At 44.1% G+C, this 17,612-nt stretch overlaps 1 protein-coding gene across 1 annotated transcript; it reads left to right on the top strand.

Moving 5' to 3' along the window:
• Nucleotides 1-999: 999 nt before the first annotated feature.
• CCL28 (C-C motif chemokine ligand 28) lies at nucleotides 1,000-17,369 on the top strand. The gene is made up of 3 exons (XM_054177945.1): nucleotides 1,000-1,077; nucleotides 16,290-16,416; nucleotides 17,205-17,369. Exons 1-3 carry the CDS (start codon nucleotides 1,014-1,016, stop codon nucleotides 17,359-17,361), a joined length of 348 nt encoding a protein of 115 aa, XP_054033920.1. The 5' UTR covers nucleotides 1,000-1,013; the 3' UTR covers nucleotides 17,362-17,369.
• The last annotated feature ends 243 nt before the right edge of the window (nucleotides 17,370-17,612 follow it).

Raw genomic sequence — 17,612 nt, 5'->3', positions numbered from 1 at the left:
GGCTTTGTGTCTCCCTCGATGTACGTGTCTCCTTCAGAGAAGCGTGGATGCAGCAGGGAGATCAGGCCCGACCACGTGGCAGAGCCAGGAGGCTGGCAGCAGCAGTGGGTCCTTACAAACAGGCAAGGCAGGAGCAAAGAGGGAGAGAATGGATGCCACGCCCTCCCCTTTATAGTCTTGCTGGACGAGAAGGGTGAGAGAAACAGACCAACTCAGACCCGGGGGGACCCTTCCTCCTGGGAGGGGGAAACCACCTCCACCTGGATCAGGCTTCTTTTGTTCCCTGGGGGAAGCAGGGCGCTCACAAGCCTTCCCCCATCCCCCACCCCAGCACACACAGGAAACTACCAAAATGGGCTATGGAAAGAAGAATTAGGAAAACAGCGGAGGGAGATAACATCAGCTTCAGTTTCTCTCCAGCTGTCTTTGGCCAAAAACACTGCAGAGCCTCTTTCATGAACATGACCAGTGGGTGAAAGGAAGTAAGGGAGTAGGACTGCTAAATAATGTGGCCATTGCTCAGAGTCTTCACAGTAGTTCAGATGCAAAGTTAGGTCTTCTTGAGGTTGTGGCTGTTTATATTGCAGCAGGTTTGGCCCATGGTGTTGCATGTTTAGCTTTCACTGCTATTAGGTATCACCTCCTTGAAAGCTTCTACCTTAATCCTGCAGGTATTTGTTTCAGAAATACTTCTACTCTCAAAATGTCTGTTTTTGAAGATACTCATCAGTGTGAAGGGCTGGGGGGATCCAGCCATAAGGCAGTATGGTCTTGGGGTCCAATATGAAAACCAGCTTATTTTCCTATCTGGAAAAACGTTTAACCACAAGTCTACAGGTGAGAAGAGGAATTCCGCTGAAGTCCATAGTGCCACACAGAGCCGACGCAGAGCTGCTGCTTAGGGTGGGGCTTTGAGTCATGTTCATCCTCAGCAGCTAGGAGGTAAGGTCAGGTGTTAGTTCCTCAGGCTCACCACTGGCTCTGTGGCTGTGCTCCTGCAGCTCCTAGGAGGAATGGATATGAACTTGGTCACACTTTTGGCTATTCTAACAGTTGCGGTTAGTCAGACATCTGAGAGTAAGTAAAATTGTACCTTACCTATCTCTATACTTTCATCTCTCAAGAGAAAAAAAGACCTGAAGACTCTCTACCTGGCATTGTGTCTGGTTAAGTCTTCTCAGCTCTATATGGGCTCAGATGATAGCCTGAAAGTCCACGCTGAACATGTAAAAAGTGAAACCTGTCTGTCTTAACTGCGCAGAACAACTGGCATTTGTTTCCGTGGAGTCAGGGCTTCACCTGAGCATTTCCTCAGTATTTCCACAGAAGCTGTGGAACTTTATGATTCTGTAAAATGGTATAATGCAATGAAAAGCAAGGTGGGCAGGCATTATCAAGGGCATTGTAGCTAAGAGATTTAAACTGCTTGAGGGCATAAGACCATGAAAGCAGTGATTTTATGAGGGTACACATAATAAAATTTCACTGCTTGTTTAAAGAGAACATCCTAGCTCAGCTGCAATTTCCTCATTTCCAATCTTCCCAAAAAGGGACTGTGTTTAGAAAATCATATGGTCTTCTTCTTCTTCTTCTTCTTCTTTTTTTTTTTTTTAATTAAATTGCACCAGATGTAAAAGATTAAAAAAATCTTTTTTTATAACAAACTCCATGTAACTGATTTCTCTCCCCAGAAAAATGGGTTTACATGCAGCTCTGCCCTGCATTCAGTGCAGCCCATCTCAAGGACTCAGGAAATCAAATACCCCTCGTTCTTTTTTTCGTGTTGCAGTTTCATAAAAATTAAACCCAAATAAAATCAAAACCCACTAGCCAGTGTTGTGCTTGAATTCTCAGCTTTTCTTTGTAATTTTCTACTGTAAAACAAGATGTGTTCACAGAGAAGGTAACTCAGATTCTAGACTGCTTCAGCTGTTCTCAAGCTCTGCTGGTTTCAGTAGGAGCAGGAATTGTGGAGTTCCTTGATGATTTATGCAACACATGAACAAAACCTGCCTTACTATTTTATCCTGCTAAAATGGCCCCTGCACCTGCTGGTGTGGGAATGCTCTGCAAGTGCTATTCTATTGGATTTGTAATCTGGCCAGATAGCAGGGTCTTGCACAATACAGCTGGCACATACATGCTCAGGTCAAAGTAAAGGTTCTCTTAGAATTTATTTTTTGTATTTAACCATCTGGCACAGAGAAGATACTTCTATCAGCTAATATTCCTCATGCAAACATGCTCCATACCTAATAGCAATATTCAAATGGCAGAATCCACAATAAAACTTTGCAGAACAGAATGTGGCTTATATGGGTTACAGGCACACACCCTGATACAAAACAGATTTAAGGTAAACGCTAACTAGAATTACACTTCTCAGGCTGCATCCACTGATTTCAGGGTGACAGTACAAATACAAAAATAAGTGGTCTGGTGCATGCAAACTTCTGACAGTTTTCTTTGCTTGTGTCTGTGAATTGGTAACTGTGGGGAGAGGCCAGGAAAGCCATCTGGTGGCCACCCCTCCAACAGGCAGCAACATGGCCTTGCCAGCCAGTGCCAGAAAATGAGATCAAGATTATTATTTTTTTTTTTAATAATATAATTAAAAAGAAGGTTTTTGATTTTACTTTAAAAAAAAGCCTGAGTAGTCTTCCGTCACCCATCTCAGTGCCAGGGGTTTACAGTGTCACATCTGTGACCTGCAGCGAAGTGAAGAGCATTGCATTACAGAGTATGGCAGGGGTTGGTGTCACATTTCAACAGAAGACCCTGATGCTCACCTGTCTCAGAGCCCAGCACTCTTGCTGGAACTGTTTGGCAAAATTAACCTCTGACTCCACGTTTTGGTGCCTTGATAAGGACTTGCTCTGTCATAAGTCAGAACTTAAAGCAATCAAATGGTTTAATTGTTCTAAAGTGGCAAGTACGACAGATTGGTGGTGATAAATTCACTGACTGCAAAATGATCTCAGGGTCATCTTGGGTAACATTCAGCAGCGTTGGAGGTGCAAACCTTCACAATGGATCTAACAATAATGCAGAAAAAGTTCAGAAAAGTTTCCCCATCTTGAGTAGAAAAGGAGTACTGTCCTCATTTCTGTCTTCTCCCCTGGTCTCAGCTTCTGCTGCCGCTGGTGTGCGTGCTTGTGCTGGCCCACACTGTGCCACCCACAACTGACCCTGGTGCCAGTGTCAGTGGAACGAGTCCTCCCCAGTACCAGAGGTAGCATGTCAAAAAAATCCCTCTTACAGGTTTTATACCCCAGCCCAGGTTGTCCCTCCCTTCTAGGTGACACTTGTCAGGATGTGGGAGGAATGTTGAATAGTATCACAGAATCACAGAATTTCAGGGGCTGGAAGGGAGCTCAAAAGACCATTCAGTCCAACCCCCATGCCAGATTACGCAGGAACACATCCAGGCGAGTTTTGAATATCTCCAGAGAGGCAGACTCCACAAACCCCCTAGGCATCCTGTTCCAGTGCTCTGTCACCCTCACAGTGAAAAAATATTTACATGAAACTTCCTATGCTTCAACTTCCACCCATTGCCCCTTGTCCTGTCATTGGGCACCACCAAGAAAAGCCTGTCTCCATCCTCTTGGCACTCACCCTTTACATACTTATAACCATTGATGAGGTCACCTCTCAGTTTCCTCTTCTCTAAGCTAAAGAGCCCCAGCTCCCTCAGTCTCTCCTCATACAGAAGATGTTCCACTCCCTTAATCATCCTCATGGCTCTGTGCTGTGCTCATGTACTGTGTCCAGTTCTGGGCCCCTCAGTTTAAGAAGGACATTGAGACACTTGAACGTGTCCAGAGAAGGGCAACAAGGCTGGTGAGAGGCCTTGAGCACAAGCCCTATGAGGAGAGGCTGAGGGAGCTGGGATTGTTTAGCCTGGAGAAGAGAAGGATCAGGGGTGACCTTATTGTCCTCTACAACTACCTGAAGGGTGGTTGTAGACAGGAGGGGGTTGGTCTCTTCTCCCAGGCAACCAGTACCAGAACAAGGGGACACAGTCTCAAGCTGTGCCAGGGGAGGTTTAGACTCGAAGTGAGGAGAAAGTTCTTCACTGAGCGAGTCGTTCATCATTGTAATGGGCTGCCCAGGGAGGTGGTGGAGTCGCCATCCCTGGAGGTGTTCAAGGGGAGATTGGACGTGGCACTTGGTGCCATGGTCTAGTCGTGAGGCCTGTCGAGATAGGTTGGACTTGATGATCCTTGGGGTCTCTTCCAACCTTAGTTATACTGTGATACTGTGATACTGTGATACTGTGCTGGACTCTTTCAAGTAGCTGACTGTCTTTCTTGAACTGAGGGGCCCAGAACTGGACACAACATTCCGGATATGGCCTCACCAGGGCAGAGGAGAGGGGGAAGAGAACCTCTCTCAACCTACTGGTCATGTGTACTTATTAACATATAGAAGGCTGTCAACTTTAATATTAAAATTACCATTCTTTAGGCAAAGGTTGTTGTTCGGGCACCCTCGCCCTTGAAAGCTGCTTTGAATTTGGGTGTTTATATTATTTGAGCCCTGCTTCATGAGTTTCAACAAAAAAAAAAGAGCAGCCTTATCTTCACAAAGCTTCTTCCTTCAGCCTTTTGTCAGGCAGCCTGTATTATTCACCTGCCAGCTAGGATCAGAACCTTCTGCATAACAAAATAGTTACTGACTTGCTCTAGGCTAAGCCAGAAAGAGTGGCTTTGAGGTACTGAACTTTTAAGATAGCCTCAGGTTTGTTTTAGATGACAGGAACATTTTCAGGCAGCCTCCTCAGCAAATGAAGACTAAATGTGCTGCCTTAGGGTAGTTAATACCAAGTGTAGGTGATGTGATCATAAATTTCTTTCCAAGGACAGAGCCTGGAATTTATGCTCATAAACCAGCAATACCATATTAAGGTCTGGAACTCATCTTTGTAAACAGATGTATTGAGAGCAAAGTGCTTCACTACATCTCATGTTATGACTAAGCAAGAAATTAATCATATCAATCAATAAGATTTTTTTCCCCTAGACATACAAAGCCTACTTTGTAACCACAAAATAATTCCTGCCTGCTGTTAATAGCCTCAGATGTGCCAAAGTTATGCAGTAATTGCAAAGCCATCAACTCATGAAGAACTTGAGGCACATTAGCAGCAGGTCTTGCATTTCAGCATACATACACAAAGGGCCTCACAGTGCAAGAGAAGCTGTTCCTCAGACCACAGTATGTTGGGGGGACCCATTCTGCTTGATAAGTACCTGCATCTTTGCTGGGCTGCCTCAGTTTGTGAGGTACAAGAACTGTCTTTCTGGGTTTGTGTTACATAGAAGAATGACTACAGCAGTCCATGGGTCACATCCAGTCCATGAAGGTCAACTAAGTGCTCTGCCAGCAGCGTGGACAGGCTCCTCTGGGCTGCCAGCAGGTTTCAGGAGAATCCACCAAAGGCCTGGTCAAAACTCTTAACTGCTGGAGTGAAACCTGTCAGGATGTGCTGCACAAGGCCAGCCTAAGGCAGCTGGTTTGGGTCTGGAACACAGAGAAATGGAGACAGGGGCTGAAAGTGCCTTACCTGGCACTTACCTGGTTCTTACCTGAAGCCCAACTTTTCCTGTCATGTTGAGCCAGAATAGGCCAAAATGAAACAAGCATAGGTAAGAGCAAGCACAGAGGTAAGGAACACAGTGGCTCCATCAATCACCATTTATTTCTTGTGGCTACATCTCCTTTTTTTTTTCCACCTGGCCCCCTGCACGAGCCAAAGACCTGTCCTGCTGTGTTAAATTTTCTCTGCCATGTTTCTCCTTTGCAGTGGTGTGCCTTACTCATATGGACCCAGTCCTACCTGGCTGAAAACTGCAGCCAGAGAGCAGTAGAGCTGGCTATTCCCACCAGGCATTACAGTTTTGTTAAATGAGTAGGCAAATCTAAAAGTATCAGTTTGAAAGTGAAGAAGGAGGGAAATGTTCTTTGTCATGCCAGAAACTGAGCAAGCAGCAATGGTTGCTTTTCAGTATTTCTTGCCCAAACCCTAGATGAATCAGCCTTCCTCAGCTATTGAACGTGTGGCTCTCAAGTATGAGAATGATGATGAGAAAAAGCAAAGAAGGGATGAGAAAGATTTCTATGGACAGAATTTTGCCCAGGTAGCATATGGGAGATAGAAAAAGAAACTTTTGGCAGTAAAATAGATTCAATATTGATCAACTAGAGTGTAAAGACAGATACAATGAACAGTACTCATGGAGGTCTTGTCCCACCAGAGCTGTTTTTTTCACTGGGCTTCATCCTTTAGCACTCCACTGAGATCGATGTAAACTCACTGAGGAGTTTCACAGACTTTGGGTGTCTTTTCCATCTAGGAACATTTCATTAGAAGATTTTCTAACAGGTCTAGGTGAATGCAGGTGAAAACAGTAATTTATAGTTGCCAACTGCTTTTGATCCTCTCATCCTTGAGAAAGTGATTGACTACTATGCCACCAAGATTTGGCAGGCTTCCAAGGAAACAAACCACTGGGAAACTTAAATTAGGTTCTCTTGCTGTATTTGTTGAACAACAGACACTGTTTCAAAATAATTCAGAATGTCATGGACTTCTTTGGGTTTTTTTAGAGAGAAACATCAAGAGGTGTTTGGTTTTTTGGTTGGTGGGTTGGTTGGAGGGGGTTTTTTCCTCAATGTGCTGAGCAACTTATTCTCAGAAGAAGCTTTCTTATCTATCCACTTCTGTAATCCACAAGCCACTTGAATGTGAAAAGGGTTTTTAGGTGCCTTTTAGGCATCCTTGAAGAAAAACATGGAGTAAGTGGAGATAGTTTTCTAAGTAACATCTTTTTCTCCCTCTGTAAGGGTGCTTAACTTGCTCCAGTGGACCTTTGTGTAACACTGAAGGATTGAGATACCACCCAAAACCGTTAAATAAAACCCTTCCATAGAATCACAGATATTTTTTTGTTTTGTTGGAAGAGACCTTTAAGAACAAGTCCAACTTTCAACCTAAGACTATTAACGCCCTTCAAACCATGTCCCAAAGTGCCATGTCTGCACATTTTTTGAACACCTCCAGGGACAGTGACTCCACCACCTCTCTGGGCAGTGTGTTCCAATGTCTCACCACTCCTTCCATTAAGAAATTTTCCTTAATATCCAGTCTAAGCCTCCCACGGCACAATTTCAGTTCACTGCTACTCTAGTTGCATAGGTGGTACATAAATGTGCAATTATAAACAAGTTTCCAAAAGCTGCAATCCCTGTTGGCTGAGTTGCTTGCAAAAGGGAATGAGTCTGTCATGAGTGGCCCGTGAGATACTCACAAGGCCATCTGCATGCATCAAGAATTTTGCTTAATTTTCCTTATATGAGTTTGTGTATATTTTTCCTCATAAAACTATAAAAGTACATCAGCATTATCTTCTTAATTTCCAGTTATGAAGTGTACAAATGATGAACATGGTGCTGTATAGTGCACTATAATGCACTATAAAGTGTAATACAAATGGTTCAGACCTGAGGATCAGTGCATATGATGTTTCTGAGTGTGTAAAATGGGATGAGGGCAAGAGATAATAGTTCACCCTATCCTGATTTTTCTTCATCCCACATAACCTTTCTGCCAGAAGCTGGCTGGTGGCAATGAGTTCATACTTTAGTGTCACCAATGCTGTCTTGATCCCTCAGAAAAAAAACCCCAAAACAACAAAACAACCTTGTGATGCTCAATGAGCTCAATTCCTATTTGCAAACATCAATTAAATGGCTTCAAAAGCAGTATGCTGTTGAAGAGAGAAAAGCAAAGACCAACAGGGGACATTCAATACTTAATTAATCCTTCTGCACCATATGATTATTTATAGTCTGTCTCTCAGGGTTGCAGAGGAGGCAACTGCTAGGCCAGCTGCTTTCTTCCTTCACCCTCCCACCAATGAAATCCCAGGGCTCTGTCATCAACCCCAGGGGTATGAAAACCCCCTGAAAACCACAGTGGATTCTATGTCCGGTCTTCAGCAACTCCTGCTGCACTGCTAGATATTCGAGCTCACTGTTGCATCTTTGCCAGAGTCTATTACTCCAGCACCCAGCGAGCACTCCCGCAAGGAACAGAGCACGCTTTGGTTTTGCTTACAGGAAAATCTTTTAACAGGCTTCTCATCTCCTGTTCACAGGAAATGGAATTAATTCTTCTGCTTCTTTTTGTCTTGCTGTATGGCTTGCATTCCAAGGATAAATCATTACTTAAAGAGCAGCATGATTTACTGGCTTGGGAAAAGAAAAACAAACAACAAATGGGAAGAAGATTTTATCCCTGCTTCTCAAAGATTAGTTCATGGGCTGGGACACAAGGGTGATTGCTCTGCTCACTTCAGGGCATGTGTTTGATCCCGAGACCCTCATATCCCAAATAAATCCCTGAGTTGGATATATCTGAGCTATATAGCTTTGCTTGCTCTTGAGCTGATGGAGGGAATCCTTTTTAGAAGATCTATTTCTGTACTACAGCAGGGGGAAAAAAAAACCAAAACAACACAAAAATGTTTGTCATCACAAAAAAAAAAAAAAAAAGTCTTTGATTATGAACTACTTTTTAAGCTTCAGTGACTTGATTTTCAAGATGGTATTTGCAAGTAGGAGAAAATATGCAGGAGATCATTCCCTAGTGGAGACACATTCAGTCATGGAGCCCTTGGGGTAGAAGAAAACACAACCCCCAGCAACAGCATTAATAATTTCAAAGACAAAAAATAATGGGCCTCATTCAATCTCACAAGGCAGAACTTTTAAATGATACTCCTCACACTTCCTCTGTCAATGTTGGTAATATTCTTTCACAAATAAAACACTTCAGCCTTTTATTTTTATTTTACTGTGACAAGTCTTTACAAATGTGCACACAAGGAAACTGTTTATTAAACTACAAAACACCCATCTGTCTAGTGGGAGAAGCTGAGAGGATGACACCTCACCCTTCACCTCACATAAGCTGTAAAGCTAACTACTTGTTGACACCACTCTGAAATGCCCTTCAACTAGTGTGTCCAGCATGGGGAGCAAACAAGAGGAGTAAGAAATCTGTCTGCAGGTACAGGGCTGGGAGGTTACTGTGGTCACAGAGATATGGTGGGATGGCTCATGTGACTGGTGTGCTGTAGTGGAGGAACATGGGCTTTTAGGTAGAACAGGCTGGAAGGAGAGGAGAGAGACTTGTCCTTTATGCAAGAAAAGGTCAGGACAGCATGGAGCTCTGCCTGGGTATGGATTATGAACCAACTGAGATTTACGGGTCAAGATTAGTGGGCAGACCAACATGGATGACATTGTAGTGTGTGCCTGCTATAGACCTCCTGATCAGGAAGTAGATGAAGCCTGTTTCAAACAGCTGGGAAAAGGCTCACATTTACAGACCCTAGTCTTCATGAGGGACTTTAACCATCCTGATATCTGCTGGTAGGACAATACAACAGTGCTCAAACAATCTACAAGATTTTTGAGTGCACTGATGGCATTTCCCAGTAAAAGTAGCAGAGCTGGACCAGATACTTGCAAACAGGGAAGAACTGGTCAAGTACATGAAAGTCAGAGGCAGCTGTAGTGTCCATAATATGGTGCAGTTCAGCATCCTAGGAGAAGAGAGCAGGACAAAAAGCAAGGTCACAACCCTGGATTACAGGAGGGGAGATGTACAAATTCTTCAGTTATCAAGGGTAGCCAGCAAGGATGCACTAATCTGACAGCTTGACTAATCTGATAGCTGTCTATAAAGGCAAGATCAAATGCAGAGATGAAGGGAGAGTAGTGGATATCATCTACCTGGTCTTCAACAAGGCTTTTCATACTGTCTCCCATAACATCCTCACAGGTGAACTCAAGAAAAGTGGGTGAAGTGAGGTGCATCAGTAACTGGCTCAACAACAGAGTTCAGAGAGTTGTAAACCATTGTAACTGAGTCCAGCTGGAAGCCTGCATCCGGTAGTGTTCCCCAGGGACCAGTACTGGATCCAGTTTCTTCATCAATGACCTGGATGAGGGGATTGAGTTCACCCTCAGCAAGTTCACAGATGATATGAAAATGCAGGGGGTGGCTGGCACCCCATCAGGCTGTGCTGCTATCCAATGCGATGAGGACAGGCTGGAGAGCTGGGTGAAGGCAAACCTCAAGAAGATCAACATAGACAAGTGAAGAGTCCTGCACCTGGGGAGGAATAACACTAGGCACCAGGACCTGCTGTCCTGCTAGAAAGCAGCTCCATGGGGAAAGACCTTGGAGTCCTTGTAGACAGAAAGTTCTCCATGGCACAGCAATGTGCCTTGTGGCCTAGAGGTCCAATGGCATCCTGGGTTATACTAAGAAAAGTGTGTACAGCAGATCTGGGGAGGTTCTCCTTCCTCTCTACACTGTCCTATGGGGACCACATCTGCAATACTGTGTCCACTTTTGGACTCACCAATTCAAGAGAGACAGGAATCTGCCGGAAAGATTCCAACAGAGAACTACAAAGTTGATAGCAGGACTTGAACATCTCTCTTATGAAGGAAGATTAAGAAAGACTGAGAGACCTGGGGCTGTTTAGTCTTGAGAAGAGAAGGCTAAGAGGGCATCTTATCAATGTCTATAAATGTCTGAGGGGTGGGTGTCAGGATGGAGGTGATAGTCTCTTTTCAGTGGTGCCCACTGATAGGACAAAGAACAATGGGCACAAGCTAGAACACAGGTGGTTCCACCTCAACACAAGGTGACACTTCTTTATGCTGAGGGTGACAGAGCACTGGAACAGGCTGCCCAGATTGGTTGCACAGTCACCTTCTCTGGAGACTTTTGAAACCCACCTGTATGGGTTCTTGTGCATTTTGCCTTAGGTGTTCCTGTGTTGGCAGAACAGTTGGACTCAATGATCTCTGGAGGTCCTTTCCAACTCCTAGCATTCTGTGATTCAGACACTTGCTTGGAAGAATCCCATGAAATATGACCCCAGAGAGAAGAGGGGTCAAGGACAGTTGGCTAATATTCAAGAGTTACCTCCTCCAAGCTCTAGAAATGTCTGTCCCGTCAACCAGAAAACAAAGAAAAGTGGCAGGATTTATGAAAGAGAAATAATGGTTGACCAATGTGATAGACTTCTACAATGAGATGATATCCTGGCTTTGTCTAGGACAGGGTTAATTTTCTTCACAAGAATCTGGGAGTAGCCAGGTGAACCAGCCATCCAGCTGAACCAGCCAGGGAGTTATTCTATACCATAAACATAATGCCCACTATACAGCAGGGGAAAGGGAGGGGCTGGTGCGGACAGGTGTGTTGCATTTTTTATTACCGGTTTGATACATTAGTTTTTTTTACTGTTGTTATTCCACACTGATCTTTCATTCTTTGTATTGTTCTGTTAAACACTCTTTATCTGAACTTGCAGGTTTTGCATTTTGCTCCTAAATTCTTCTTCCCATTCTACCTATGTGGGAGGGGACAGCTGCATGAGCAGCCCCTTTGGAGCTTGGCTTTGATTAGGTTAAAACCACAGCGGTTCTTTCTGGTGCCAAACATGGACCTGAAGGGTTGAGATAATGAAAAATCTCACCAAAGCCTGTTAAAACAATTTTGTTATACACACTATTTACACCTTCTTGTTTTCATGGTGGTATTATATAAGCCCTTATGTGCTTGATGTACACAATTGCAATGTAATGTGGTGATGGCTATCATCTCAGGGAAAGGGATCATGTCTATCATACTGCCATATCAGATACTGTCAGCTCATGATGTGTTAAGCTGGTATTTGGGTGCAGCATTCTAATTTATTAGTAATCTCATCCCTTCTCTCTGGTGCCCTGTGACAGGACAAGGGGCAATGGATATAAACTACAGAACAGAAGGTTCCATCTCAACATGAGGAGGAACTTCTTTACTGTGAAGGTCACGGAGCACTGGAACAGGCTCTCCAGAGATTGTGGAGTCTCCTTCTCTGCAGACTTTCAAGACCCATCTGCATGTGTTCCTGTGTGACCTGTGCTAGAATCAATGGTCTTGCTCTTGTAGGGGATTGGACTCAATGACCTCCAGAGGTCCCTTCCAACCCCTAACCTCCTGAGAGCCTGTGATCCGCCATTTTATGAATGAGACAGGAGAAAAGACCTTAGCTTTTGAGAATGCTGAATATCCTTGGGCTGTCCAAGACAGCATACCCTTGTTGCAGTGTCACCTGAACATGTTCCAGGTTTTACTTACACAATTTTACTTACACAATTTTTATGTAGGAATACCACCCAGATATCTGCCCTGAGGCTGGACAGTTATGAGTGCAGTGTGTGGGAGATTATGGGCAAGCTGCCTTGGACAGCAGGCACTTCCAATGTTTTGGAATTTCACCTCTGAACAAGTGCAGAATTCTGAAAATCTAGCAAAATATTTGGGAAAAGTATGTTGTTAGCCTGGCAATTCCCAAGCAACACACCATGATGTGCTGGGGATTTGCCAACACCTACCAAGTCCTTTTCAACACTATTCAATGTCTTCAAGGGGAAGAGAAAGTCCTTAGGCTTAAAGACAGACTGGCAGCTGCTGTGGCTACTAAAACCCCAGCAGCAGGTGCTGCAGCTACACCAAAGAACTGACCTATGCCAGTATTACCCTCATGCCATCGAGCTATAGAGGGGTCGAAAGCATCTATATCTTTGTGTTCACAGGGGTATCCCAACAGCTACATGTATGGGAAGCTGAAGTGAATGAGAGGCACAATATCCTATTGCAGCTGACCCAGAGGCTTCATGCATCCTTGGCATAGACTACTTTAGAAGAGGGTATTTCAAGGACCCAAAAGAGTAACAATAGGATTTTGGTACAGCTGCTTGTGGAGACGGAGGGAAATGAGAGTTGTTCATTTTGCCCAGTCTCTCAGAGGACCCTTCTGTGGTGGTGTTGATGAAGGCTAAAGAACAGCAGGTGCCAACTGCTACCACAATGGTGTACAGTGGCAACATTGCACCAACTGAGATTCCCTGATTCTCATCCATAAGCTGCTTTTTGATTGGAGAACCAAGGGGTGATCAGAAAACTCACTTACTCTTCAACAGCTCATATGGCCAGTGCAAAAGTCTAATGGAGAATGAAGACTAATAGTAGACTACCACAGCCTGAAGGTGGAAGGCTGCTGTTTGGAATCCTATACAAACTGTCAAACCTGCTGAAGGGAAAGGTGAATCGAGTCAGTTTGCAAAAGTGAAAGCCATCCAACTGGCTTTAGATATTGCTGAGCAGGAAAGGTGGCCAGTGATCTACTTCTATACTGATTCATGGATAGTGGCAAATGCCCTGTGGGAATGGTTATAGCAGTGGAAGAAAAGGAACTGACAGTGCAGAGGTAAACCCATATGTGATGCTGAATTATTGCAAGATGTTGCTGGCTGGGCACTGCAATCAAGCAAGCCAAGAGGTTAAAGCCTCTGTGGTATGGGGACAGTGGTTGAAATATAAATATGGAGAGGCCTGGAAGATTGACTACATCACAATCCCACAAAGCTGCCAAGGCAAGTGCCATGTGCTGACAATGGTGGAACCAACCACTGGATGGCTCAAAACCTACCCCATGCCCCTTGCCACTGCCTGGAACACCATGCTGGGCCTTAAAAAGGAAGTCTTATGGTGACAACATCACAGAAATCAAGTCAGACAATGAGACCCATTTCTAAAACTGCCTCATAATACCTGGTCTGAATAGCACCTCATCCAGTAGGTGTATCACATCCCCTATAATGCACCACCTGATGGGAAGATTGAATGCTACAATGGACTGCTTAAAACTACACAAAGCAAAGGGAGCTGGGACCTGTACCAACTGGGATACACATTAAGCATAGTTAATGCCAGAGGATCTGCCAGTTGAGCTGACTGCTCAGCCAAAACTCCCACATACCATAGAAGGAGATTAAGTCCCTGTAGTGCATGTGGAGAATATGTTAGGGAAGATGGTCTGGGCTAGTCCTGCTTTAGGTGAAAGCAAAGGATTGCTTTGGCTCAAGGACTTGGGTGCACATGGTGGGTGATGCAGGAGGATGGAGAAGTTCATTGTGTACCACAAGGCAGCCTAATTTTGGGTGAGAACAGCCCGTATGCTAACTGTTGAATATCTCTGCTGGACAAGACATATGTGGTATAGAATATGGGGAGGATAATGTCCTGGGTTCAGCTAGGACAGGCCTAATTTTCTTCACAAGAAGCTAGGCAGCAGCACACCCAAGATAGGCAGCTGAGGCAGCCAGTGAGGTGCGTTCCATCCCATACAACCTCATGTCTGCTGTATAAAGGGGGCCAGTGCAGGCAGTGGCACTGGTTGCCTGTCAGCAGGTTTTGGCTAGCAAAGCAGTGGTTGCATCCAGTGAGTGTACTGCACCTTACATTACTCATTTTATATATTACTTTTCAAAAAACCTGTTGTTGTTATTTTAGTTGTTCATTCATTGTGTTTTCTATTAAATTATCCTGATCTCAACTCACAGGGTTCTGCATTTGCTCTACATTCCTCCTTCCCATCCTACTGAGGGGAGGGGTGTGGTGGGCAGTAGTAGCTCCATGGGGCTGCAGCTGGGCTGAAACCACAAGAGGAGAGCAATGAATGCTATTACCTCAGCTTCAGTGAAGCCTTTGATACTGTCTCCCATAACATCATAGATAAGCTGACAATACAGGTTAGATTACTGAAAACTGGATGAACAACCACATCCAGAGTGTTGTGATCAGTGTCACAAAGTCCAATTGCAAGCAAGTGACCAGTGGTGTACTGCAGGGGGTCAACGCGGGCCCAATAATGTTCAACATCTTCACTAAGGGCCTCACCAAGTCTGCAGATAATAAAACAAGTGAGCAATCAGTGGCTGATGCACCACATGGTTTTGCTACCTGACAGATAGGCCTCAACAGGCTGTAGAAATGGGCAGAGAGAAATCTCAGGAAGTTCAACATGATTAAATAAAAGTGCTGCATCTGAGGAACCATAATGTCAGACAACAGTACATGGTAGGGGCCAGTATAGAAGGGAAGAAGAAATCTGTTTTGTTTGTCTTTTTGGCTTACAGGAAAGGGAATGAATATGTGACTCACAAGAGGAAGGATCAACTCCCTTGGCCCCGTGACTGGTACCTTATGCTTCCAGCTCCTGGTAATGTGGTTAGCATAGCTAATGCCATTTCATCAGGCAAGCAGCTATTTGTGAGTCACATATTCATTCCCTTTCCTGTGAGCACAGGGCCAAGGGAGTCGATCCTTCCCCCCTACTTGGCACTAGTGAGGGCACATCTTGAGTGCTGAGTCCAGCTTCAACCTCCCCTGTATACAAGAGATATGAACTTACTGGAGGGGGTCCAGTGAAGTGCCACAAAAACAATGAAGGAACTGGAACATCTTGCATATGAGGAAAAGCTGAGAGAGTTGGGAGTGTTTAGATTGGAGGAAAGAAGGCTATTGAAGAAGAGAACCCTAATGAAGGTGTTGTAACCGTTGTTCCCATCCGTTCCCATCCCATCTGTTGATGGGAATGAAAGAAGCAGCAGCCAGGCTCTTTGCAGTAGTACCCATAGACAGGACAAGTGGCACTAGGCCTTTTGTCCTGTCAAAATTAAAACATGTGAAATTCAATCTGAAAACAGGTGTCATGGGTTGAGTTGAATCTGCTGATGCTACTCAGTACCATGCTGCCTCATGCCAGCTTCGCAATGAAAGTGCTGGCTAAAGCAAAGCATCATGGGGCTTGAAGTTCAGACTATAACAAGACAGGTTTTCTGTTCTGGTTGCTGCTTTTGTGTCTGGGTTTGAGGTGCTGGTCTTTTCTGCTGGGCAGGCTGCTTCGTGCTTGGGTTGGGGAAACTGTTTTATCTCTGGCTTCTTCTTCTGCTGCTGCTGCTGCTTTTTGCTGTGCATTTTCTGCAAACAGGCTACGGTCATTGTACATTCGATCATCTCAGAAAATCCTTTATGTCAGTCCTGGATTATTTTTGTATTACTTTCCCCCTTGTTTGTGTGGAAGGTGGGGAGCTTGTGAAAGCAGTCTGTCTTAACCTAGGACAACAGGAAGGTGGTCAAAACACTGAAGTAGGTTGCCAAGGTATGTTGTGGAGTCACTGTCCTTGGAGATATTGAAGAGGTGTCTGACATGATCTTGGGCATATGGCTCCAACTGGCCAGGGAAGGGGTGTACCAGATGACCTCCAGAGGTCCCTTCCAACCTCAACGACTGTGTGATCCTGTGAATTCAGGCTATGACTTGTCCTCTATATATCTACGTTGTTCCTAACATTATTACTCTTTTCAGCTTTGTTTCCTGGGGCCTTTAACTGTTGCACAAAAATTTCAGATGAAATTCCCAAAGGAATTCTCCGAAGAGTGGAGAGGTTTGAAATCCAGAAAGCAGATGGCCTATGTCACCTAGAAGCTGTTATGTAAGAAATGTTTTGTGTCTTTTGCTATGGAAGGGGTGTTGTCAAGTTAAAACCTACTGGGTGCCATTTAGGCAGGTAGAATCTTAGAATGCTAACAAAAGTCAATAATGAATAAATAAATAAGCCCCAACCAAACGATTGTGCGTGATTTAAGACCTGACCTTCCTTGTGCTATTTAAACTTCTGACTGCTAAAGTTGAATTTCCTTTTCAGTAACAAGATTGATAGTCAGTCTGTGCTCACTCTGGCACTTGCTTTATCTTCAGAACTGAAGAATCACTCATGCACCTGAAGACTTCTCTGTTTTATACAACTACTGACCCTCTACAAACCTTGCCTAAACTCATGAAATCAGCTATAAGTTTGTGGGGTTTTTTAAAGCTGTTACAATAGGACACCATTTTGCTTAAATTGATACATTTTAAAGACATCTTGGAAATTTTTTATTTCCAGACATTTGCATTATGATCATGACAATAATAATGAAGTGCTCCACTTATTTATTTGCCATGGAAAGGTAGTGGTTAGCCCTGTGCTTCTTTTGAGTCCCACTGAAGAAGTAAAGCTCCCCAGATTTCAGAAGAGAAAAACAATAATGTAAATGTTAGAGCCTAACAATTACATATTTAAAACTAGACAAAAGTAAATAGCTATAGTATAAAATATAATTTAAGATTGACCAATTCTAACTTGATGACCTTCATAGGTGAATGATAAGTATGCTCATTGTAAAAAGCCGGGGGTTACATTTTTTCCTTGAAACTGACAACCAATTTTTATTCTGGCAGCCTCTACATAGAAGGGAAAAAGTTCTGTGTGAGTCCACGAATTAGAAAAGTCAAAACATGGATGAAGAAGAATAAGCACAAGATTCCCAGAAAAAAACCTCATGGTAGAAGGCAGAGAAGAACCAGAATTATGAAAAAGAAAGGAAAGAAACAGTAACACCTGTGGCACACGGCACTGTGAACGAAGATACCAGACTGCATCACCAATGGATGGCTGTAACACTACAATGACTTTTCAAATATCTATCTGCTAGAGAAAGCAGTGGCAGAAGAAAAATCACCTATGCACAAGAACAATGCTGGTCAGCTTATCAGCAGATGACAAGGTGTTCCTGGACAATGTCTTGCGGCGTGTGCTTGCTGTACCTCCTGGATCTGTCGGCAGACTAAAATTCTCCTCTCTCCCAC

The sequence above is a fragment of the Dryobates pubescens genome, chromosome Z (genome assembly GCF_014839835.1).
Source record: "Dryobates pubescens isolate bDryPub1 chromosome Z, bDryPub1.pri, whole genome shotgun sequence".
Classification (NCBI taxonomy): Eukaryota; Metazoa; Chordata; class Aves; order Piciformes; family Picidae; genus Dryobates; species Dryobates pubescens.
Note: the sequence above shows the minus strand (reverse complement) of the source record. Positions and strands in the feature narration are given on the sequence as shown.

Bases quoted from the DNA above. Each gene is read 5' to 3' on its own strand.
- CCL28 (XM_054177945.1), top strand. From the start codon at position 1,014: ATGGATATGAACTTGGTCACACTTTTGGCTATTCTAACAGTTGCGGTT. The intron at 1,078-16,289 runs GTAAGTAAAATT...TACTCTTTTCAG, and splicing joins GGTTAGTCAGACATCTGAGA to CTTTGTTTCCTGGGGCCTTT. The intron at 16,417-17,204 runs GTAAGAAATGTT...TTATTCTGGCAG, and splicing joins TGTCACCTAGAAGCTGTTAT to CCTCTACATAGAAGGGAAAA.